This window comes from Bombina bombina, chromosome 5 (assembly GCF_027579735.1).
Source record: "Bombina bombina isolate aBomBom1 chromosome 5, aBomBom1.pri, whole genome shotgun sequence".
In the NCBI taxonomy this organism is placed as follows: Eukaryota; Metazoa; Chordata; class Amphibia; order Anura; family Bombinatoridae; genus Bombina; species Bombina bombina.
Genome location: NC_069503.1, coordinates 454,760,125 through 454,787,105, shown reverse-complemented (window position 1 = coordinate 454,787,105; position 26,981 = coordinate 454,760,125). Strand labels below are relative to the sequence as shown.

Sequence of the window (26,981 nt, the reverse complement as noted above, 5' to 3'; positions counted from 1 at the left end):
GAACCTTAAATACCTTTGGAATCTTAGGATGAGCTTTGAAAACATTTAACTGATTTAAAGGCTTGTTTTTAGCAGGTTTTTCCCTCAGATTTCTTAGTATCTCCAGCAACAAGGTGCAGATATGTTCCACTTTAAATCTAAAAGCATTGTCAAATTCAGGGTCAGGAAAAGGGTCCTGTTACCCAGAAGACACTTTACCATATGAACTGAATGATTTTGAGTCCTCAGAGTTAGAGCTTTGAAGTAGCACAGGAATTTTGTGGTTGAAGGAAAGAAGTTTGCATGTTCACCTTAAGAGAGTGAGGACAATCCCTATATTTGCATTTACACTTACTTGGATTGGGGATAGCTGCCAAATATATTGCCATAGGCCTGTGTAAATTGCCTTTAACCTCAGGAGTAAATTCAGTAGAGTCTCCCTGAGTAAGGGATAATACATAATTCCTTTCATGAAGTAGAGGGAAGCAGCTGATTTGCATGCATAACTTGAGGTACACAACTATTGCAAAGTTGGTTGACCTGGCACACTGGAACAGATTTGCAAAACAGTCGCCCAAAAAAAGTAAAGGGAGATTAATCAATAGGACCCTCTTCCATACTGATTAACATATCTTCAGTGGGGACAAATTCACTGGGTTCCATGATGTGCAAAAACTCACAAGTATAGCAGAGTATGAAACAACACACATACATGGATACAATATAATGGTAGAGAGATCTCTACACTAGCCAATTACTGGAGTCTTTGTAAAAAAACAAAAGTATCAGTTTAATGAATTAACAAGCTCATATAATAAAAATCTCGACCGGTTTATGTGACAAAGCACCTTTCTCAAGAGTTAAAATAAAAGACCAAGCTTTTCCCTTAAGGAAACATAATGCACACAGAGACAAGTGCACTTTCAGGAACAAAAAAATGCTCAATACCTTGTTAGCTTATTCTATGGTGATTTACCACCTGGGTGCAGCTTCTTTGTAGCCCAGTAATGCTTTCAACAAAATAGAACTGTCCTATAGTATATCCGTGTGATCTCTCGTCAGTCCAGCGCCAAAATACCAGGCAACTCCTCTCTGAACAAGGAACACAGCAACCATAAACGATTATTTTGGCCTTCGTTGGGTCTCGTCATTGAGATGCAGCCATATTCGTCTAAGCACACTGAGCAAGGAGTCTACGTCTGAGTTGCCGCTTTTTCCCTTAGGGAAAGATAATACACATAATAGACACTATGCAAAGTCCAATATCTTAGAAATGGCATAATAATATTTTTTTATTTAAGGAGCATGTTCAATTAATTGTTACTATAGAGGTTTGATTGCTGAGTTAAGACTAGATTACGAGTGGAGAGTTACTTTGCTCTCCCGCTCACTCATTAAGTGCACTAGATGGAGACTTTTTGCATGCATATTAGAAGTTGAAAGTAAAAAGTTTATACATCTATAAGATTATACATAGGCATATATACATTATATATATATATATATATATATATATATATATATATATATATATATATATATAATATATTTATATTAAATATATACAGTACATATATATATATATTTAGACATGTGTATGTATGTATCTCTATGTTAAAGCCCTTTGCCTGTCTTTTTTTTTCTAACACCTGAGAATTAGCCCTTATAACTTTTTTATGCAATATTTTTTAAATCATTTTTATAAGACAGTGTTATTATGAGTGTAACTGTACAGTACAATGTATTTTTGATATGTTTTGTGGATTTTTTTTGTCTCGCGTAACAGTATATATATATATAAATATATACACTGTATATATACAGCATGCAGGGATTTGCACTCTCACCTCTCTGTGTCAGGAACAATACATAAAATATAGATTGAAAGGATATCTGACTGAATAATCAGATAAGTCTCTATTTTTTTCAGGAGAGGCCAAAACTGAAGGGCCTGGAAAATTGCACAAAGTTCCAGAACATTTATAGGCAGACTGCATCCCAACCCAAGAGACTAGAATCACAGTCCAATTTGGAAAGGCAAAAGATGCTCTTAGAACAATAGACCAATGGTTGATCCACCAGGAAAAAGATTCTATAAAACCTGTGGGACCTATTATCTAAAATAAAACATATCCAATATTAAACAATTAATGCAAAATGATTAAAGCAAAATAAACAATAAAACAAGCTGATTAAAGAAAATGAGCAATAAAACAAAAAACTTTCAAAAACAGTCCAGAAATAATAATGCAATAATAATGCAGTACCGATGATTCCCGGTACAAGTGGACAATATCACAGTTTAAAATCTTTGTAACTGAATGGCACAATATCCAGCTGCCCCTCTTCCTGATTACCAATTGGGTCTTGGAAAACTCTGTGTCAGTCAGTCCAAAGACTAAAACAAAAGTGGGCGCTTCAAAAGTAACACAGGGCACTCACATAAAGTTGCAGCACCCTGGTGTGCTGTTGGAAGCATTCTGGAGACTTTTAGTGCTCCAGCTCACTAAACTGTGGCTGCTGGTCCTTCTACAACTTGGTGTAGAGATGAAGTTATGTTGATAGGTAAAGTAAATTAAGCCATTGAAGCACCAAAACAAAAAATGGTTTCCCATAAAAACAAATTTAATAAATCATGCCTGATGGAACGCTGTGTCTAGCCAAGAAACGTGTTGCAGATTGAGGGGGCTAATATGAATTTGTTCAACCCCTCTTTTTTGTGCATTTGTTATGGTTTTTATTAAATTTGTTTTATGGGAAACCATTTGTTTTGGTGCTTCATTTATGCTACCTATTGACGTAACTTCATCCCTACACCGAGTTGTAGAAGGACTAGCAGTCGAAGTTCAAGAAAAGGAGTCTCATGAATTAGCATCAAAAATGTATATTTTGAGCCAACTGAGTGAGATCCCTGCACCACCGATAAAGCATCCATAGCTCCACAGAAATTAAAGGAACTGCACAACGATTACACAGAGTAACTTTAGCCTTCTCTGTTCTGTCAAGGAAAGACTCCTGAAGACTGAATCAATTATCAAACCCAGAAAAGTAATACTGGACTGAGGGGACAGAGAGCTTTTTGGAAAATATACTTTCCAATCATGCTCTTGGGAAACAACAAAAATCTGTTGGTATGAGGTATTACTAACTGTAAAGATGGAGCCTGTAACAAAATATTGTCCAGGTAAGGAACCACTGAAACACCACAAGCTCTTATTTCAGAACTTTCATAAAAATTCTGGGAGCAGTAGCGAGACCAAACGGTAGAGCAACAAACTGAAAATGTTTGTCCATTAATGAATATCGTAAAAACTGATGATTTTCCCTGTGAATAGGGATATGAAGATAAGATTCCTTCAGATCGAATCTGAATTGTCTCCATCTTGAAAGAAGAAACTCTGATAAACTCCAGAAGTCCAGAACAGGGGGCTGATTTATGTAAATGTGAATGCAGCTGTTTCCACTCAATATAAGTTAAGAAGCAGCAGTCTTAAGATCGCTGCTCCTTAACTTGTCTGCCACCTATGAGGCGGCAGACAGCAATCATGATTGACACCCACTGCTAGCGGCCGATTGGCCGGGAACCTGCAGGGGGCAGCATTGCACAAGCATTTCGCACAAATGCTTGTGCAATGATAAATGCCATCAGCTGTCAGCATTTATAGATGTCGGATCATGTCCACCCGCATCTTCATAAATTGGCCCCCAGGTCTCTACGTTCTTTCTTTCTTTGGACAATAAAGAGTTTGGAATAAAATCCCCAACCCTATTCCAAATCCAAAACAGGAATAATTACTCCAATAGATTCTAGATATGAAATTAACTAAAAAAAAGGTTCCTCCCTTTACAATATTCTTTGGAACATTAGAAAGAAGAAATGTTCGCCTGGAACTGGTCTGAAACCTATTCTGTAATCCTCTGAAAGTTGCTCAGATAAAACCTAAAGGGTAGAAGCTGCAGCTATGCAAGTAATACTAATTGTGGCCTTAAAAGAATACCTACTTGCTGAAAAGCCTTTCTATGAAAAGACTCCAAGGTACTATCCTTAAGTGAAATAGTAGTACATTTAGAAATAGCAGATTACACTTTAGGAATAGTTTACCAAAACTCTAAATTAGAAGCAGACAAAGAAAACATCCTTTTAAATCTCTGAACTGAATTAAAAGAAATACCAGACTTGGCCATATAATAAGACCACCAGATAAAGTTTCCATGATTCAGATAAAGGGCTCTATGTCCTTATAGCTATGAAGTAATTGTCACAGTAATAATAACTTGCATTAAACAGACACTAGCCTCATTTTGTTTTACTGTTGTTAATTAAAATGTATATAATATTTTTTATGGTTAGATATTATATTGTCAATGTCGACTGCAAGATGGTGCATAATGACAAAAATAATGAGTTATATATTCCAATTTTGAATTGATAATTTTAATTGAACAATATAGATATAAAATCTAACATTTTTGATGTGTTTGGAAGGTGAGCTGATGCTAAAAGTGGAACAATAAAATGTGTGTTTGAAATATTTAGGAAATAATAACTCCCTTGCTATATATATATATTCACTATATATGCCACAGAAAATTTTACAAAAATGTATATATTTATTTATTATTTTTGCATTCACTATTGCAGTGTTTTCCAGTATAAGTTTATTTCTGCAAAATTATTTTCAAAAAAATGAATGGGGGCCTATTTATTAAGGTGAGAGCAGACATGATCCGATATATTCATAACTGCCTGAAGGCTCGCACGGAAACAAAAATGATGTATAATCTGCGTAGGTAAATAACAGAAAATATATATATATGTTTTGTTTGTTTGTAAATGCAATGAAAGCTTAACAACTAAAACAGCACAGGGTTAAGCAGCAAAATGGTTAATTATGCAAAATGAAAATAAAAATCCTATTGGTGGCTCCAATCAGCCAATAGGATTGAGGTCGCATTCTATTGGCTGATTGGAACAGCCAATAGAATGGAAGCTCAATCCTATTGGCTGATTGGATCAGATAATAGGATTGAACTTCAATCCTATTGGCTAATTGGATCAGCCAATAGGATTTTTCCTACCTTAATTCCGATTGGCTGATAGAATCCTATCAGCCAATTGGAATTCAAGGGACTCCATCTTGGATGACGTCATTTAAAGGAACCTTCATTCTTCGCTTGGACTTTGTTTGAAGAGGATGCTCCGCGTCAGCTGGATTGAAGATTGACCCGCTCCGCTCCAGATGGATGAAGATAGAATATGCCGCCTGGATAAAGACTTCTGCCGCTTGGAGGACCTCTTCTGCCCGGATCGGATGAAGACTTCTGCCCCTCTGGAGGTCCACTTGTGCCCGGCTGGGTGAAGACGTCTCAAGGTAGGGTGATCTTCAAGGGGGTAGTGTTAGTTTTTTTTTTAAGGGGGGATTGGGTGGGTTTTAGAGTAGGGTTAGGTGTGTGGGTGGTGGGTTTTAATGTTGGCGGGGTATTGTATTTTTTTTTCCAGGTAAAAGAGCTGATTACTTTGGGGCAATGCCCCGCAAAAGGCCCTTTTAAGGGCTATTTGTAATTTTGTGTAGGGTAGGGCATTTTATTATTTTGGGGGGCTTTTTTTTCATTAGGGGGATTAGATTAGGTGTAATTAGTTTAAAAAAATTATAATTATTTTTTTATTTTCTGTAATTTAGTGTTTGTTGTTTTTCGTACTTTAGTTTATTTAATTTAATTGTAGTTAATTGTAGTTAGTTTATGTAATTAGTTTAATGATAGTGTAGTGTTAAGTGTAATTGTAATTTAGGTTAGGATTTATTTTACAGGTAAATTTGTACTTATTTTAACTAGGTAGCTATTAAATAGTTAATAACTATTTAATAACTATTGTACCTAGTTAAAATAAATACAAAGTTGCTTGTAAAATAAATATAAATCCGAAGCTAGCTACAATGTAAATATAAGTTATATTGTAGCTAGCTTATGGTTTATTTTATAGGTAAGTATTTAGTTTTAAATAGAAATAATTTATTTAATTGTATTTATTTTATTTAGATTTATTTAAATTATTTTTAAATTAGGGGGGTGTTAGGGTTAGACTTAGGTTTAGGGGTTAATAAATTTATTATAGAGGTGGCGACGTTGGCGGCGGCAGATTAGGGGTTAATACATTTAATATAGTTGTGGCGACGTTGGTTGGGCAGATTAGGGGTTAATAAATATAATGTAGGGTTCAGCGATGTTGGGGGCAGCAGATTAGGGGTTCATTAGTATAATGTAGGTGGCGGCGGTGTCCAGAGCGGCAGATTAGGGGTTAATAATATAATGTAGGTGGCGACGATGTCGGGGCGGCAGATTAGGGGTTAATAAGTGTAAGATTAGGGATGTTTAGACTCGGGGTTCATGTTAGGTTTTTTTTCAGCCGGCTCAGCCCCATTGTTACCTATGGGGAAATCGTGCACGAGCACGTTTAGCCAGCTTACCGCTTTCGTAAGCAACACTGGTATTGAGGTGAGATGTGGAGCTAAATTCTGCTCTACGCTCACCTTTTTGCGGCCAATGCCAGGTTTAAAAAAAACTGTAATACCAGCATTGTCTTAAGGGAGCAGTGCAAAAAAAAGGCTCGTTAGCAACGCACCCCTGTTACTGCAAAATTTGTAATCTAGGCGATAGATTTTGATTCTGCCCAACATTTCCTAAAAGTATAAACTTATCTAGTTCGTAGGATTGTCTTATGCTTATCCAAGGTATTTTTAAAGTCCCCCATAGTGTTTGTTATTACCACCTCTTGTGGAAGTTTATTTCATTAATCAATCACCTGCAAATTACTCCTGAATCTAGTAGCCTTCAGCTTGAGATCATGATTCCTTGTTCTTGAATTTTTGTTTTTATTAAAAACATTCACAGCCTCAGCTTTACTAAGCCCCTTAATACACTTGAAAATTACCTTCATATCACCTCTTTTACTTCTCTCCTCTAAGCTATACATATCTAGGTCATTGAGCCTCTCCTAATAAGTTTTATTTTTTAGACCATGTACCATTTTAGTAGCCTTCCTATGCACAGATTCCAGTTTGTTTATATCCTTCTGGATATATGGCCTCCAGAACTACACACAATATTAAAGATGAGGCCTGAGTATAATTACTGCTGTTGAACTGTTCCCATGCAAAGTACTGAAAGAGTTAATGTGGTGCACATAGTTTAAAAATCCATGCGAGAAATTAGTCTGAATTGAATGCTTATAGAATGGAAAAGCGTATAATATTTACAAAGTCGCACAAAGCAACCTCAAATTTATGCTATATTAAAATTTCAAAATTTATTTCACAGATTAAAAATTCATACAGACATGGGGATCTCTCCAACAAGAAAACACTGACGCATTTCGCACCCCCTAATTTTGCTCACTCATAGACTGTTGTTCTTAGGGCTGTTGTCTCCTTGTATACATAGTTTGAGGCACTAACCCCTGCATGTATAAGGTAAATTAAAACCAATAACATCTTGGAGAGTTGGTTACCAAAACATTTTTGCAAAATGTCCGAGAGCAAGTAAGGAGCAAATAAAATGTAATATATATACAGTATCTCACAAAAGTGAGTACACCCCTCACATTTTTGTAAATATTTTATTATATCTTTTCATGTTACAACACTAAAGAAGCACTTTGCTACAATGTAAAGTAGTAAGTGTACAGCATGTATAACAATGTAAATTAGCTGTCCCATTAAAATAACTCAACACACAGACATTAATGTCTAAATCATTGGCAACAAAAGTGTGTACACCCCTAAGTGGAAATGTCCAAATTAGGCAATTTAGCCATTTTCCCTCCCCGTTCTCATGTGACTCATTAGTGTTACAAGGTCTCAGGTGTGAATGAGGAGCAGGTGTGTTAAATTTAGTGTTATCGCTCTCACAAACTCTCATACTGGTCACTGAAAGTTCAACATGGCACCTCACGGCAAAGAACTCTGAGGATCTGAAAAAAAGAATTGTTGCTCTACATAAAGATGGCCTAGGCTATAAGAAGATTGTCAAGACCCTGAAACTGAGCTGCAGCACTGTGGGAATGACCATACAGTGGTTTCACAGGACAGGTTCCACTCAGAAAAGGCCTTGCCATTTTCGACCAAAGAAGTTAAGTGCACGTGCTCAGCGTCATATCCAGAGGTTGTCTTTGGGAAATAGATGTATGAGTGCTGCCAGCATTGCTGCAGAGGTTAAAGTGGTGGGGGTCAGCCTGTCAGTGCTCAGACCATACCCCGCACACTGCATAAAATTGGTCTGCATGGCTGTCATGAAGGAAGCCTCTTCTAAAGATGATGCGCAGTTTGCTGAAGATAAGCAGACTAAGGACATGGATTACTGGAACCATGTCCTGTGGTCTGATGAGACCAAGATAAACTTATTTGTTTCAGATGGTGTCAAGTCTGGGAGTGTCATGGTCTGGGCCTGCATGAGTGCTGCTGGCACTGGGGAGCTACAGTTATTTGAGGGAACCATGAATGCCAACATGTACTGTGACATATTGAAACAGAGCATGATTCCCTCCCTTCGGAGACTGGGCCACAGGGCAGTATTCCAACATGATAACGACCCAAAACACCTCCAAAATGACCACTGCCTTGCTAAAGAAGCTGAGGCTAAAGGTGATGTTCTAGTCAAGCATGTCACCAGACCTAAACCCTATTGAGCATCTGTGGGGCATCCTCAAATGGAAGGATGCCCCCACTCATACGTATATTTCCCAAAGACAATCTCTGGATATGATGCTGAGCATGTGCACTCAACTTCTTTGGTTGACCATGGCGAAGCCTGTTCTGAGAGGAACCTGTCCTGTGAAACCGCTGTATGGTCTTGCCCACCGTGCTGCAGCTCAGTTTCAGGGTCTTGGCAATCTTCTTATAGCTTAGGCCATCTTTATGTAGATCCTCAGAGAGTTCTTTGCCATGAGGTGCCATGCTGAACTTCCAGTGACCAGTATGAGAGGGTGTGAGAGTGATAACACCAAATTTAACACACCTGCTCCCCATTCACACCTGAAACCTTGTAACACTAACGAGTCACATGACACCGGGGAGGGAAAAGGGCTAATTGGGGCCAATTTGGACATTTCCACTTAGGGAGGAACTCATCTTTGTTGCCAACGGTTTAGACATTAATGGCTGTGTGTTGAGTTATTTTGAGGGGACAGCAAATTTACACTATTATACAGGCTGTACACTCACTACTTTGCATTGTAGCAAAGTGTCATTTCTCCAGTGTTGTCCCATGAAAAGATATAATACAATTTTTACAAAAATGTGAGGGGTGTACTCACTGTTGTGGGATACTGTATATGCATGTCTCTATATGCAAAAAATTAATTCTTTGAATAGGAACTTAACAACAAAAGGGGATATTCAGCCATCTATAAAATAGCTAAAATGTATTAATGTTGCTGACCAAACAGTACAAATTTATAGATGTGGCAAGATTAACACCAAGATGATAAAAAATGTAATTTTAAATAAAACATAATTAAAAACTAGATATCCATAAGGTATTATTCCAGAATGGGACATTAGCTATTTCATATTTTGGGCATTCAATGAAATGCTTACTGATATTTGTTTAAATATGTGTAAATATAAATATATATATATATATATATATATATATATATATATATATATATATATATATATATATATATAAAATGATATAATGTCCTTTGCACCTTACTTGCTCTTGATATTTTGCAAGAATAATATTTAATTTTTATTTAATATTTAATAACTAATACATTCAGCGTTAATGCCTCCAACATTGTATAAAAGGAGATAATAGCCCTAAGAACAACAGTCTATGAATAAGTGACACTAGGGGGCATGAAATTCATCAGTGTGTTGGATAGATTCCCCATATCCATATGTATTTTTAATATGTGAAATACATTTTGGACGTTTAATATAACACAGTTTTGATGTTGCCTTTGTGTGACTTGGTAGTTTTGATAGGGTGTTACATTGACTGTCGGAGTGACATTTTTTTGCACACTTCCAGTTGCATGAACAACGATAGGGAGTTGAATAAAGTGCCTGGACCTAATTGCTGAGGTGTGTACTCTTATTATATTTACACCCATCAAAAAAGTTACAAAAAGCCCCTTGTACTGCTCTTCTGATGGGCTAGAATAGACCTCAAAGTGTGATAGGCTAATAACAATACCCCTTTATTAGTGTTCTTAATTTCAGATGCACACATTGTTATAAACGATATTGCATGTGTGTGACAGATGGAAATAACTACATTTTAATTTAAACATTTTGAAAGGACAATTTTGTTAAAAATTACCCATTTTGTACCTAAAAGCTCAACAGACATTATCATGGTTTTTTGAATTATTCATGACAAAAACATAGAAACATAGAACTTGACGGTAGCAGAGGATTTCAATCAACTCAATCGTATTCGATCGGGTTGATTTCTGGCGATGTCTGTCCGCTGACTCAGAGCAGGCGGACAGGTTATGGAGCAGCAGTCTTTAGACTGCTGCTTCATAACTTGTGTTTCTGGCGAGCCTGAAGGCTCACCAGAAACATGGGCATCAAGCTCCGTACAGAGCTTGATAAATGTGCTGCATGGTCTCCAAAACTGTACACAGTATTCCATATTTGGCCTAACTAATAATCTGAAAAGTGGCATAAGAACCTTGCTATTTCTGCTACTAATACCTCTTCCAATGAAACCAAGTATTCGACTGGCCTTACTGGCTGCACTGCTGCATTGTGTACCAAATTTTATATCATCTGAAATAATAATTCCCAAGTCACTTTCTTCTTTAGTTACAGTAAGTAATATACTATTGAGACTACAATTGGCCTTTGAGTTTTTGGATCATGTATGCATAATTCTGCTCTTGGTAATATTACATTTCAGATCCCATTTATTTGACCAGTCCTCTAGTTTTTTAATATCACTTTTCATTTGATCAATCTTTCCTGGTACATCTACCCTTTTCCAATAAGAAAATAGGTGTCCAGCCTCCAAGTAATTATTAAAAAAAGACCTTTATTTTCTTTTTACAGGGTCTATAAAGAAAAAAGCAACAACGTTTCAAACCACACACTGGTTCTTAGTCATGTCTAAGATGACTAAGAACCAGTGTGTGGTTTGAAACGTTGTTGCTTTTTTCTTTATGGACCCTGTAAAAAGAAAATAAAGGTCTTTTTTAATAATTACTTGGAGGCTGGACACCTATTTTCTTATTGGAATTGTATTGGGACTTGGCTGGTCTTCCTCTGTGCCCCAGGGTATGACAATAAGGTGCTGTCTTCCACACTATTACATCTACCCTGTTACAATTTTTTGTATCATCAGCAAACAAGCAAACCTTCCCCCTTAAGCCCACTTCCAATATCACTTATGAACATGTTAAACAAAACAGGCCCAAGAACGTACCCTTGGGGAACACGACTAATAACTGGCACCTCATTTGAATGTACACCATTAATTGAAACCCTTTGTCGTCTATCTTTAAGCCAGCATTCTACCCACTTAACAATCTTAGCATCTATTCCAAAGCAATACATTTTGTGAATAAGTTTGTTGTGTGGGACGGTGTCAAATACTTTGCTAAAGTCTAGATATGCAACATCTACGACTCCTCCCTGGTATATTATTTTAGTCACATGGTCAAAGAAATCAATTAGATTAGTCTGACATGATCTTCTAGCAGTGAAACCATGCTGTTGTTTGTCTGAAGGAAAGATACAAGTCTTTCCTTTAAAATAGTTTCCATTTATTTCCCTGCATTTGAGGTCAAACTGACTGGCCTATAGTTAGCAGAATCTTCCCTACTACCTTTTTTATGAAGTGGGACTACGTTGGCAATTTTCCAGTCTTTTGAAACAACTCCTGTTAGAAGTGACTGATAAAATAAATCAGCTAATGGAGTAGCTATTACGGATCAAAGTTCTCTTAGAACCCTTGGATGAATATTATCTGGACCCACAGACTTATTTACTTTTATTTTTTATAAAGCCCTTGAAACCTCTTCCTCTGTAAAAAGAAAAGTACAACTCACATATTTACCGTAACATCCCTTAATAGATTCTCACTATCTTTACCATTTGTTGTAAAGACTGAACCAAAGTAATAATTTAAACAGTTTGCTATTTGTTTATCTTCTTCCATTACTCTATCATCATTCTTGAGTCTAACTATCCCTCTGTTAGTTTTTCTCTTTTCACTGATATAACTAAAGAAGATTTTGAATTGTCACCGTTTTTTACAGATTGTGCTATTTTCTCAACTTTAGCCTTTCTGATTAACTGCTTTGTCATCTTTTGATGGGTTCACCATTTTTTATTATCCTCCTCTGAGCCAGTGAATAACAGTATATGATCATATTTGCATGCTTTATATTAAAAATAAATTTTTATGTTGACCAAATATATGGTTTATAACATACCCAGGCAGCCCCCCAGCTTCCATTACATTGGCCAGAGTCACATCATTGGACCAGACATCATATTGCCATTTGCGAAGTCCCAGAACGCCACAAAGTACACGGCCTGTGTGCAAACCTACTCTCATGTTGAGATCCACCTCCGTAGCTTCTGCAACAGACCTAAAGTAAAAAAACACAAATACATACACTAAGTATTGTTAGGAATCTCATAACTTGGGTGCAAACTGTAGACTATATACTGATTGATGAAATATGGCAATCTGTTTAATACTGAATGATAACAGAGTATTAAGTTTTGTAAATGGTAGCTTAATACCAAAATGAAAGCTGACAATTGTACACTTTTATTTCATAGCCTGGTTAATAAGAACTTTGCAGCTTTACTGCACTTCATCAAACAGGAGGGCCGGTGATCAAAAGTTCTGACATGGAGATAAATCCCAGAAAATCTTTATGGGGTTTGAGCATTATATTGTATTGTAGGTGTCTCTCATTCAGATCTAGAACCCTGCATGGTGAGATTAACAGCTCTAAGGCTAAAATGTGCCTTTCTAAAATTATTTGAGGGACCTTGCAGTACTGCCAAGACTTCATAATCTTGCCAGAGCTGAGAACTTTAGTTCATGAGGCCCTAAATGTTTCAGTCCATATGTGATACTTCAACTTTGTGTACTCTTGTTTCTGTTAGATTAGTTGAACCACTTATTGCTTTAAAATCTACAACAGCTAAAAATCACACTAGCAATTCTTTTAGGACATTTTTAAAAAAATATAATTGATTCCCTTTACTCCTATATTATTTATCTGAAAGTTGCAGACTATTCAGACCGGCACACCATTTCTGAAACTGGATAGCTTACATTTCTGTTCACTAGGTGCCAACTCATCCCCAGACCCACAAAGCATCCAAAAAGGTAATGAAGTTGCACTCCAGAGTATTAAAACAAAAGTGAAAAAAAACTTTATTGAAGCTCAAACATTCAGCAACATTTTGGGGCTCCTGCCCCTTTATCAAGTTTGATAAAGGGTCAAGAGCCCCAAAATGTTGCTGAATGATTGGGCTTCAATAAAGTTCTTCACTTTTGGCCTAATACAACTTCATTACCTTACTTTACATTTGCACTAATAATAAAGTTTTTTTTTTTTTTTTTTTTTTACTATTGTTATGTTTGAAGATACAGTAAAAAAGGTTTTGTTAGAGAAAATAACAAGCACAAATACACACACATCCACAAACGCATACCTATATACTTATGTATATCTATGTATGCACACACACACACACACAGGCTGGTTGGGGGTTAACTGCCTGAGTTGCTGGAAAATGTACAGCTGTCTGTCAGTATTCAGGGTTATGAGTTTTACAGTGATGCAGTCCATTTCAGTCTGCTAATAAAATTTTCTATTTCTTTAGGTTAACCTACACTTAGGGCTAGATTATAAGAGGAGCACTAATTTTTTGCGACCCCACAAATGGGCAAGTTTGTACCGTTTTTTTTTTTTTTAATAAAATAACTGCACTAGGCAGTACTTTGGGGGTATAGTTAGCGGGAGTGGGAGAAAAAAAAAACAGTACTGAAAAGTGCTTTTACATTGCGGTCTCTGGGAACTGTGTGTTTCCAGTAAAGATATATATATATGCTTATCTACATAAATATTTATGTGTTAATATGTGTTAATATTTTAGAAACTGTAATAAACTCAACACAGAACTACCTGATCTATGTTCATGAACATTGTTGAAACAAAGTTTCTTTTTTTTAATTCTGTTGGTATTGTGCTTTAGTTAGGGTGCCGGGTTTTGTTCTCGCGTGAAAGTTTTACTTTTTACTTATAATACACATGCTAACCTGCTCATGCAATCTGTAAATTATTTTACTCAAAAGTAAGAGCCAGGCTAGGATCCACTTGTTTAAACAACATAAAATGATCCTTATTAAAATAAAAAATATAAACAAACAAAATATAAGCCCAGTATTGCAATACAGTACTTAAGGGCAAATGTTCACCACATCAAGAGACCAACCTCTGGTACATAGCAGATATAACCCATAAAACATATTGTTGCGGTACCTTCTAAACATAGAGGTTAAATATCTGTATTTCAATTATATCATAATTAGATTACTGAAGGTGCACACTTGTAGTGGGGATGTAGCTATATTTTTCACCAGATGAAAGGCAGTTATTCAGATATGATAGATATAAGTGGAGAACTCAAGAGTCCTGTCAATATTATTCTAATTTTCTAATATATAAAGATAACCACAGAAGAGCAATCATTTTCAGGCTCATATGAATAAAGAGCATACATAATCTAAATACATTGTAACTAAACAAAATAGGTGAGGCTCCCTCCAGGTTCCAAAAACTAAAAAAGTATTTCTCACTGTCCCGGGTGCTGACAGTAAAGTATCAAACTGTACTACCAGAGGGAGGTTTGGATCGCATGTGAAGAGGTATCAAACTTAGTCCCAGCAAACAAAATAAGCAGCAGTAAAGCCCGCACTGTAGCTGGGTCAGAAGTTGTGCCCACTTGTGATGTCTGTGGCCTCTATTTAACAAAGGTCTTGCGGACCTGATCCGACAGTGTGGATCAGGTCCGCAAGACCTCGCTAAATGCAGAGAGCAATACACTCTCCACATTTAACATTGCACCAGCAGCTCACAAGAGCTGCTGGTGCAACGCCGCCCCCTGCTGACTCGTGACCAATCGGCCGCCAGCAAGGAGATGTCAATCAACCCGATCGTACTTGATCGGGTTGATTTGTGGCGATTCCTGTCTGCCTGCTCAGAGCAGGCAGACAGGGTTATGGAGCAGCTTTCTTTAGACCGCTTCTTTATAACTTGTGTTTCTGGCGGGTCTGAAGACTCACCAGAAACAAGGGCCCACAAGCTCCGTACGGAGCTTGATAAATATGGGCCTATACCTTTAAGAGAAGGGAGTTCTATCTCTGATGCCTATTTAAAGCCTCACCTGCTGAATCTCATTGCTTGATTAATTGTTGTGTTTGTTGTACTCAGAACAGGACTCCAGCTCTGTCAAGCCTGATTTGTGATTATTGCAAAGGAACTTTCTTTTCTGCAGAACCAGTTGCTCATCTTGTTTTTTTACAGGTTCCCTAACTTGCCTCTAGCCTTTCTAAGCTTAAGACTGCCTGATATTACTTGTCCTCTGTGTTTACCTGGGGCTTCCAGGAGGAGGAGTTCCCTGCTCAGCTTGTCATGCTCACAGCAGCAGTCTCTCTGCAACCTTCCAGTGTGTACCCAGACCACACACTAATTTCACAGACTGATTGGAGCTTGTACTGCCGTTGCAGTAAATCAAGCAAGCAAGCTCTTTTATCAGAATAACTTTCCTGATCACGGTACAGCAAACCTTCCTTGTGATAGTTTGTGTAAGATCAGGAATACATACCAACAATTTACTTGCTTTAAAGAAATACTGAGTCACAGTATTAAAAGGCTTTTATTACTTATTACTTTAGGCACTAACATTCTAAATTGTAAGTTCAGCAGTTAGATCCACTTACCACTAAGTTTTCTTAAATAGTACGAAGTGGTTACACCACTCTATGGCTGAGGAAAGGAACTGGAGTGCTCACTTTAAGGCCAAGAATGGAAAGCCAATATGAGGGCCGAGGACAGAAGTGCCCACTTTAGGGCCAAAGACAGAAGTGCTCACTCTAAGGGCAAGGACAGGAATTACTTGAGGGCAGAAACAGGATACTGATGTTTGGCAGACACCCTCTGCCTGGCTTGGGCATAGGAGCTGGATACTGGTGCTTGGCAGATGCTCTCTGCAGGAGTAGAATAAGAAAGTAGAATACTGGTGCTAGACAGGCACAATCTGCAGTGGTGGGTATTGAAACAGGATAGTAGTGCTTGGCATATGCCCTCCACAGGGCTAGGGTGCTGAAGCAGGATACTGTTATTAGATAGGCCTCTGTAGGGCTTGGGTACAAGAGAAGAATACAGGAGTAGAGATACTGGATACACTGATAGCTGTGACTGACTGATAACAAGAGAATAGCCAGAAGACAAGCCAAGGGTCAGATACCAGAAAGCAGTCCAATCAGATGCCAAACATAGGAATTATCCAGAAGAGTAGTCAGAAAACAAGTGGAGTGGAGAACTCAAAAGTCCTGTCAACATTAGTCTAATTCTCTCATATACTGTATAAAGATAACCATAGAAGAGCAATCATTTTCAGGCTAACATGAATAAAGAGCGTACTTAGGAGTCGATTTATCAAGCTCCGTATGGAATAGGAGAAAAGAATAGGCTTCTTAGCAAAACTACAACTTTTAAGCATGATTAAAAAAAAAGGAACACAAAGCAAGTTTATTGTAAAGGAAATTTGAGAGTTGGATTCAAGAAACAGAATTAGGCAGTAAAGCCCACACTGGAGCTGGGTCAGAATTTGTGCCCACTCTAGGGCTGAGGACAGGAACTGGAGTGACCACTATGTAGGGCGAAGACTGGAAAGCCAATTTGAGGGCCGAGGACAGAAGTGCCCACTCTAAGGCCAAGGACAGGAATTGGAGTGCCCACTTGAGGGCTGAGGGCAGAAACAGGAAACTGATGCTTGGCAGACACCCTCTGCTGGGCTTGGGCATAGGAGCTGGATACTATTGCATGGCAGATGCTCTCTGTAGGACTAGATTGAGGAAGTAGTATACTGGTGCTAGACAGGCACCCTCTGCAGTGTGTGGGTATTGAAGCAGGATAGCAGTGCTTAGCATGTGCCCTCCACAGGGCTAGGGTGCTGAAACAGAATAGCAGTACTAGATAGGCGCCCTCGCAGGGCTTGGGTACAAGAGAAGAATACCAGATTAGAGCTACTGGATACACTGGTAGCTGTAACTGGCTGATAACAAAAGAATAGTCTGAAAACAAGCCGAGGGTCAGATATCAGAAAGAAGTCTGACCAGATGCCAAACACAGGGACTATCCAGTATTACCAGAGAAGCTGTCCGATCCTTTGTCTAAACACAGGGGTAATCAAAAAGATGTCAGGAGACAAGCCAGGCACAGGAGTCAGAAGATAGACCAGAGAACACTTGTATATAGGCACAAGCCAGAGGCACAAACAGAGTATAAGCCGCAATGTCAGGGCAGGGAGTTGTCTGTGAGGCTGCATTTTATAGCAGTGATGATGAGGTAACTGCCTGCAGATGGCAGGCAGGAGGAGCTAAAGAGCACAGCCAGTGTGGGCAGCAAGTCTCCAGGAACATCAGCACAAGCCAGAGCCCTCTGGTGGCACAGACAGAGAAACAGGCTGCAGACCCAAAGTTTCAGGTTCAATTCCGGCTGTGAAAGGGAGGAATTACCTAAAAGCAATAATAAGACTAAGGGGCTGAATTATCAAGCTCCGAATGGAGCTTGAAGCCCCTGTTTCCGCTTGCTGGAAATAGTAGTTATGAAGCAGCAGTAAAGACCACTGCTCCATAACTTGTCTGCCTGCTCTGAGGCTGCGGACATCAATCCGCCCTATCGTATAGAATTGACACCCCCTGCAGTTAATTTATCGATGTGCGGTGGACATGATACGTTACATCGTATAATGTCTGTCCGCACTTTAATAAATTGGACCCTAAGTGTGACCTCCTATTTGGATGTTAGTGAGTGTTATTAGATCAACAAAATAAAAAATACTATCTATTAAACAAAAAAGTTAGTGCCATTATCAGGATGGATTCTACTATAATAAATACTGTCTATCTAAAACCATACTTGTCCAAAAAATATATTATTAGGACACACTTATCTCTGAGAGAAGTACAGTATACATAAAAAGACAACTATGCACCTTTCAGTAGTAAATACGGTTATATAGCATTCAACTTGAGTTAAAACATGCAATATCAATATACATTATAAAGAGGAGATTTTAGCAACATCTTTATTGGACAACCTCCATCAATTCTACTATAATTCAATATAAACAATACGTTATATAACTTTTCATGAACTACAAAAAAGGAAACCTTTACAATCTAATTAACTAGCGAGGATAGTGGTGAAGCTCACCACTCACAACTATACAGTTTCAGGAAGTCCAGTATAGATTATACAGGCAAAACAGTTGTCTTAACTCCACCCTAATGAAGCTAGGGACCTAGCAAGAGGAATGAAGATCAGTGGAAAAGAGTATTATGGAGTGATGAATTCAAGCTTGACATTTTTGGGTCCAATCGTCAACAATATGTGAGAAAAGGAGTTGAAGAGAGATGGAAGAATGAGTGCTTGTGGCCTTCAGTGAAACATGGTGGAGGGTCTGTTCTGGTTTGGGGCTACATTTCTGCCAGTGGTGTTGGCGATATTGTCTGAATGAATGTGATCATGAATGCTGAAAAGTAGGTTTTAATTCATCATGCCATTCCTTCAGAAATATGCCTGATTGGGAATGGTTTTATTTTTCAGCATGATAACGATCCCAAGCACACTGCTAATGCAGTGAAATCATATTTGGAGAGAAAAACAGCTGATAAAAAACTGACAGTCACGAACTGGCCCCCACAGAGTCCAGACCTGAATATTATAGAGGCAGTATGGGATCACCTGGACAGAGAATGAAATAAAAGGCAACCTTAATCTAAAGAACTCTGGGAAGAACTGTAAGAAGCCTGGTATAATATACCAGAAGATTACTAAAGTGAACTTCAGGACAGTCTTCCCAAAAGAGGTCAACATGTGCTTAGTGCCAAGGGAGGTCCCACTAAATACTGACTTTTGCCTGAAGAATCAAAAAGCAGCAGCACCGCTAGATATGCATCAAAATCCTTTTATTGGTGAGACATCACATAAAACAACAATGACATTTCGGTCACAAACAGACCTTAATCATGTTATCATATATCGATAACATGATTAAGGTCTGTTTGTGACCGAAACGTTGTTGTTGTTTTATGTGTTGTCTCACCAATAAAAGGATTTTTATGCATATCTAGCGGTGCTGCTGCTTTTTGATTCACTGAAGTTGTTTGGGATTGGTGCAGGAGCCTGACAGCGTGCACCTTGATATTTGGCAGTAAGTGCTGGGCCATCCCTTGCATTTGATTTTTGCCTGAAGAAGTCATTTTGTTTTGATATATATATATATATATATATATATATATATATATATATATATATATATATATATATATATATTGTGTATATATTTCCTGTATTTTCTGTTTGCATCTTAATAAAGAGACCAAAAAATAAATATGGAAGGTCATTAAAACTTTGCTAAAACAACAAAAGCTTGTGGTGGCCTAAGATGTTTGCACAGTACTGTATATGTATACATATATAAATCAATAGAAATGATTGCATAGGCAATTAACACATCTAGGCATGTATCCCCACTTGCCGTTACCCAGTAAAAATCTATATACACTGTTACCAATGCCCAAGAGAATTCTGGTAAGATGTGCAAATTAGATATGAAACATCTCAGGATTTTTTGCTTATGATACTGTGTTAAAACACAGCAGTCCCCAAGTGGGGTAAATGCAGCAAATATAAAAAGAACTACTGGACATCTGTTTCATTCTTATTAGATCTCTTCAGCAGTAGTTAGGTTTTTGATTGCTGCTAGGTAAAGCTCATTCTAGGGAAAAATCTAAATGTATTTAAATTATGGTGGAGATAAAAGCATGAGTGTTAATTCCACCATTCATAAACGTAAATCAATAGAAATTATTGCATAGGCAATTAGCACATCTAGGGAAGTATCCCCACTTGCCATTAACCAGTAAAACTCTATATACACTGTTACCAATGCACAAAAGGATTCTGGTTAAAATACGCAAAATAGATTTGCAACATCTCAGGATTTTTGCTTCTGATACTGTCAGGTGGACAGATTTACACTGAATATTGTGAGAAGACCCTAGGATATAAAAGGTACATCCCAGCCTTATGGCTAATATTCAGGTACTTTAAATCTCCCAGAAGTACTGGATTTTACTCAGATCACTTGGATTGTTTGGAACTTTCAAACCAAGGGGGTGAGGAGGATTATACATAAGTTCTGTATATTCAATGTATGATAACTGAAATACATGTTGTTGCGATAGCTACTCTCTCCATTTCCTTTTGCAAAACAATTAACCAGAGCTTAGAGGACATGCTTACCCGATGCACGTTAACTTCAATTGCGCTCAAACGATCTTGTTTACTTTCAACTTGTAATACGAGAGAAAAACCTGACACAAACAAAACACCAGAGATAAAAAATCCATTCTGGTGGGGCATAATGGTTAGAGCTCCACTAGTAATCAGCCAATCGGATTGAACTCGCATTCTATTGGCTGTTCCGATCAGCCAATAGAATGCAAGTTCAATACGATTGGCTGATTGGGTCAGCCAATCGGATTGAACTTCAATCTAATTGACTGATTGCATCAGCCAGTCAGATTTTTTCTACCTTAATTCCGATTGGCTGATAGAATTCTATCAGCCAATCGGAATTGAAGGGACGCCATCTTGGATGACGTCCCTTAAAGGAACCTTAATTCGTCGTTAGTTTGTCGGTATAAGAGGATGGCTCCGCATCGGCTCCTTTGAAGATGGCTCAGCTCCGGATGGATGAAGATTGAAGACGCCGCCTGGATGAACACTTCTACCAGATGGAGGACCTCTTCTTGCCCCACTTGGATGAAGACTTCTACTGGATGAGGGACCTCCTCTGCGCACCTTGGGATGAAGAATTCGGCTCAGCTGAGTGAAGACGACTCAAGGTAGGATGATCTTCAGGGGGTTAGCGATAGGTTTATTTAAGGGGGGTTTGGGTGGGTTAGAGTAGGGGTATGTGGGTGGTGGGTTGTAATGTTGGGGGGGTATTGTATTTTTATTTTCAGGTAAAAGAGCTGATTACTTTGGGGCAATGCCCTGCAAAAAGCCCTTTTAAGGGCTGGTAAAAGAGCTGATTACTTTTGTATTTTAGAATAGGGTAGGGAATTTTTTATTTTGGGGGGCTTTTTATTTTATTAGGGGGCTTAGATTAGGTGTAATTGGTTTAAACTGCTTGTAATTCTTTTTTATTTTTTGTAATTTTAGTGTTTGTTTTTTGTATTATAGAATAGTTTATTTTATTGTATTTTATTTTAGGTAATTGTAGGTAATTTATTTAATTAATTTAATGATAGTGTAGTGTTAGGTTTAATTGTAACTTAGGTTAGGATTTATTTTACATGTAATGTTGTATTTATTTTAACTAGGTAGCTTTAAAATAGTTATTAACTAATAGCTATTGTACCTAGTTAAAATAAATACAAAGTTGCCTGTAAAATAAATATAAACCCTAAAATAGCTACAATGTAATTATTAGTTATATTGTAGCTATATTAGGGTTTATTTTATAGGTAAGTATTTAGTTTTAAATAGGAATAATTTAGTTAATTTTAGGAATATTATGTTGTTTAATTTAAATTATATTTATGTTAGGGGGTGTTAGGGTTAGGTTTAGAGTTAGGTTTAGGGGTTAATAAATTTATTATAGTAGCGGCAACGGTGCGGACGGGAGATTAGGGGTTAATAATTGTAGGTAGGTGGCGGCGATGTTAGGGAGGGCAGATTAGGGGTTAATACTATTTATTATAGTGTTTGCGAGGCGGGAGTGCGGCGGTTTAAGGGTTAATACATTTATTATAGTGGCGGCGAGGTCCGGTCGGCAGATTAGGGGTTAATAAGTGTAGTTAGGTAGTGGCGACGTGGGGGGGGGCAGATTAGGGGTTAATAAATATAATATAGGGGTCGGCGGTGTTAGGGGCAGCAGATTAGGGGTTCATAGGGATAATGTAGATGGCGGCGGTGTCTGGTCGGCAGATTAGGGGTTACATTTTTTTTTTATAGTGGTGGCGATGTGGGGGGGGGCCTTGGTTTAGGGGTACATAGGTAGTTTATGGGTGTTAGTGTACTTTAAAGCACAGTAGTTAAGAGCTTTATATTCATGCGTTAGCCCATAAAGCTCTTAACTACTGACTTTTTTTGTCGTTAGGAGTCTTGTCGGTAGAGGCTCTACCGCTCACTTCTCCCAAGACTCCAAATACCGGCGTTAGGCAAATCCCATTGAAAAGAAAGGATACGCAATTGGCGTAAGGGGATCTGCGGTAGCCTGGAATCGCGGTAGGGAAGTGAGCGGTAGACCCTTTCCTGCCTGACTCTAAGTACCAGCGGGCGGTAAAAAGCAGCGTTAGGACCCCTTAACGCTGCTTTTGACGGCTAATGCAGAACTCTAAATCTAGGTGAATGGGAGCTGCCATGTTGTAACTTAGGTTACCTTCTCTGCTGTTGCCAATTAGGGACAGTAATAAATAGGTCACTAGAGTGTGCAGCCAATGGCTGTGTGGCATATAACAGTTTCCTGCACTTCCATTTCTAACAGGGACTGAAAAGCTCACAATTTCACAATGGAATTACAGGAAAAGGGTACAAAATAAATAATGAAAGTATATTGCAGAGTTTTCATTATATAAACAATTTATAATTTTATATTACCATCTTAAAGTGTTTAATGTCCCTTTAACTTGTTCTTCCACTTATCTGCTAGTATCAAATCTCCTTCAACCACACTATCTTGAATTTTTCTCAATATAATACCTCCTTTGTTGAAATAGATGTTATACACTAAATGGAGAAATAATAGTGTCATGAGAAGAAAAACTCTTTGTTAGACTCCCCATTATGCTACCTATATTGTAACAAATTAGAAAACCGCTTTCATTGCATCTATTTACTACCTATGTTGTTGCATTAAAGGGACCTAAAACCCATAATTTTTCTTTCATGATTTAGTTAGAACATACAATTTTAAAATATGCAGTTTACTTCTATTATCAAATTTGCTTCATTCACTTGGTATCATATGTTGAATGAGCAGCAATGCACTACTGGTTTCTAACTGAACACATTAGTGAGCCAATGGCAATCGGTATATTAATGCAGCCACCAATCAGCAGCTAGAACCTAGGTTCTTTGCTGCTCCTGAGCATTCCTAGATAAACGTTCAGCAAAAGATAACTAGATTAGGAAGCAAATTAAATAATAGAAGATTATTGGAAACTTGTTTAAAATTGTATGTTCTATCTGAATCATGAATGTCTAATTATGCCTTTACTGTCTCTTTAAGCCTGCTATCACGTTCCCAAGTGAAAGCACTAGCGTTTTGGTACTGAAGGCAATTTGTTGTAAATTTAATTGTGCACCAAAACCGATGTAATAATCCCAGGTCCTTCTCACTTAAATTTTTTTTTTTTTTTTAAATGTCTACCTACTCCTCAGCATGTCAAACACGAGTCTCTGGGAAATTGCAAACTAAAATTATCTTCACTTCTGATAATGTAGTCCCTATCAACCCTTTGGAATATGCCTTTCTGAAAAAAAGATTTATAATCAATATACCACTAATAAATTTGTGTAACAACAATAATGTGTTGTTGACATATTAGGAACATTCTGAAAATGAACATTTTACTCTAATCTTACTATACATGTCAAATAATAAAATGCATTATTATATGAACATACATATAGTAGCTTAAGACCAGAAAACAAGTATAATAACACTTTTTAGTCAGTCAAATATGGGCCAGATTACAAGTGGTGCGCTAAATTAATTTTTTGCTTGTGCGCTAACTATGCTCACAGTAAAAATGTATCGTAGCCTGGTTAGCTTTACAAGTTAAAAGTGTGCTAGTGAAAGATCAATGTAAATTAACTTCAGGTCTTTGGATACCACAACTTAGCTAATTTCTATGGGACACAATGTAAAAAAGAAAAAAATATCAGTTATCGCTCACTCGCTAAGTCGACACCTCGTTGGACTAACTGTACTAAACCTGAAGTGAATTCTTCACATAGAAAAAAAAATCTTTTTATTTTTAAATATACATTTCTATTTTTTTTAAATATATATCTATACCTTTATATCTATATCAATATATACAAAAATATATGATAATAGAGGTGAGCCCTAACTATATATGTCTGAGGAAACGGTTCTAAACCGAGAAACGCGTGGCAGCTTTTTAGGGGGTCATTGGAACACCCCAATCCACTTGTATAACACTGTTCTGTTGTATTTTAAATTTTAAAAATTTTGTTTTTAATAAATACATATATTTTTTATGGAAACAATTTTCTAAGTTGATTTATCCTACCTTCCTGCTATCCTGACTAATATTTGGGAAACTAATCTCATCAACTTCTACACCCATCATTGGATATCTATGCATGGGGTGAGCTGACACACCTCTCCCTAATCTGCCAGCTTGTGTCTACCAGCACATATGTTTGCTCAGCCTTAATCACTGCAGCATAGAAGTAAAAACTCCACTGTGGGTGAGCTGTCACACCTATCTAAATCTACAGACTGTATCTACCAGCACATAAGTGTGCTTTTATAACATGTGAGTACCCGTTTGGCTTGACTTATCATTTAATCCACATATACTTGATGATACCACACATGAGGCGCCCCTCTGTTTCTTTTCATTTTATACAAAAATATATATAGACATAAAAATATATATTTTTTTCTGTGAATAACAAAGGAATTTCAAGTATTTCCACTAAAAACACATTAAAAAACAAAATATATGCTTACCTGATTAATTACTTGCTTTCATTGCAACGAGTCTGATCCATTATGCAGGAAATACAATTCATAGCCACTAGGAGGAAGCAAAGATTCCCAAACCTTTCAAGAGCACTTCATCCCTCCCACCTCACTGGTATGCCAGTACATATAGCCAAGCTGGAAAAATAGCAAGGAAAAGAGAAGGAAAGGATAAAGCATAGAAAATAGAGGTGCACAATGGTACTGTCTTCTAAAATAACAAATAGATTGGATAGGGCTTGTCACCATGAATGAAAGGAATTTATCAGGTAAGCATACATTTTGTTTTCTTTCATAAGGTGGTGAGAGTCCACGATCCATTATGCATGGGAACTATTGCCAAAGCTGTGGATTCCACAAATAATGTTGGGTGGGACAAAATTTTTTTTTTTTTTTCAAAAAAAGGTAGGCACTTAGGGATGACCATTTTGCTGCTTTGCAAATTTGTTCCACCGTAGCCTCATTTCTGAAAGCCCAGAAAGTAGAAACCGATCTGGTAGAGTAGGCTGTAAAGCACTTTCGAGGAGGCTTGTCTGCCTCCAAGTAAGCTTTGTGAATCAGGAGCTTTAACCAAGAAGCTAAAGTAACAGCTGAGGCCTATTGGCCTTTACAAGGACCTGAAAAAATGAATAAACAGATTAGAAGATTTTCTAAAATCTTTCGTAGCCTGAAGGTACCGTCTTTATGTTCTTACAACATCAAAATTATGGAGTCTATCCTTTGAATTTTAAGGATTAGGACAAAGAGAAGGACCTACAGTCTCCTGATTAATAGCATCAGAAGAGACAACCTTTAGTAATAAATCAAATTCTGTTTTTAAAACAGCTTTATCTTGGTGAAAAATACGATAAGGAAGGTCATAGTAAAGAGCAGATAAATCATAAACCCTTCACCCTGATAAAATTGCTAGTTCAAACCAGACTTTCCAAGAAAGATATTTGATGTCTTAAGCATGTATGGGTGAGAAAGGAGAGACTTGTAAATTTCTAAGAGCCATATTTAGATTCCATGGAGGAGAAATTGACTTAAAGGGACATTATACACTAGATTTTTCTTTGCATAAATGTTTTGTAGATGATCCATTTATATAGCCCACACAGTTTTTTTTTTTTAAATGGATAGTTTTGCATATTTTTAAATACCATTGCTCTGATTTTCAGACTCCTAACCAAGCCCCAACATTTTAGGAGAATACCAACGTATATCTACTCCAGCCTGCTTCTGTTTGTGTAAAGAATCTTTTTATATGCCAAGGAAGGGGGGGAGTGTCTGCTAATTCCCACTTGCAGTGGGTTTTTCAGTAACCTTTAAAACAGAGCTAAACTGGAAGCTTCTAAGTAAGTTTTCTAAACGGTTTTATACTGGATTTTTATATCAGTATCTGGGCATATTATTCTTTATAGTATTGTCTATTACATGCAGTTATATGAAAATTGGTGTATTCTGTCCCTTTAATAACAGGACAAATTCTAACTAATGCCTGAACAAAAGTCTAAATATCAGGAAGTTTAGCAATCTTTTTTTGTGAAATAGTATTGAAAAGCCTGAAATATGACCTTTTAAAGAGCTTGCAGACAAACCGTTATCCAGTTCTTCTTGAAAAAAGTGCTGGGTTCTTGTAATTCTACAAGAATGCCAACTAAAGTGATTATTCTCACACCAAAACAGATCAATCTTCCAAATCTTGTGATGTATTTTTCTAGTAGGCTTTCTGGCTTGAATTAAGGTCTCTACAACCTTATCTGAAAAACGTCTCTGTTTTAAAATTATGCGTTTAATCTCCAAACATTCAAGTTGTGAGACTTGAGATCTTAATGATAGAAGGGGCCTTGAGAGAAAAGGTTGTGACTTAAAGGAAGAAGCCATGGAGGAAAACTAGACCTCCAAATCAGATCTGTGAACCAAGTTCTGTGTGGCCAGGCTGGAGGAATCAAAAATACTGATGAT

At 37.3% G+C, this 26,981-nt stretch overlaps 1 protein-coding gene across 1 annotated transcript in view; it reads right to left on the bottom strand.

The window, feature by feature from the left end:
• The window catches only part of ADCY1 (adenylate cyclase 1), a 720,437-nt gene that overhangs the window by 227,286 nt on the left and 466,170 nt on the right, over window positions 1-26,981 (bottom strand). Inside the window, exon 6 of the mRNA XM_053715756.1 lies at window positions 12,425-12,583. Within this exon, the coding sequence (XP_053571731.1) occupies window positions 12,425-12,583 (159 nt within the window). The remainder of the gene's footprint in view (window positions 1-12,424; window positions 12,584-26,981) is intronic.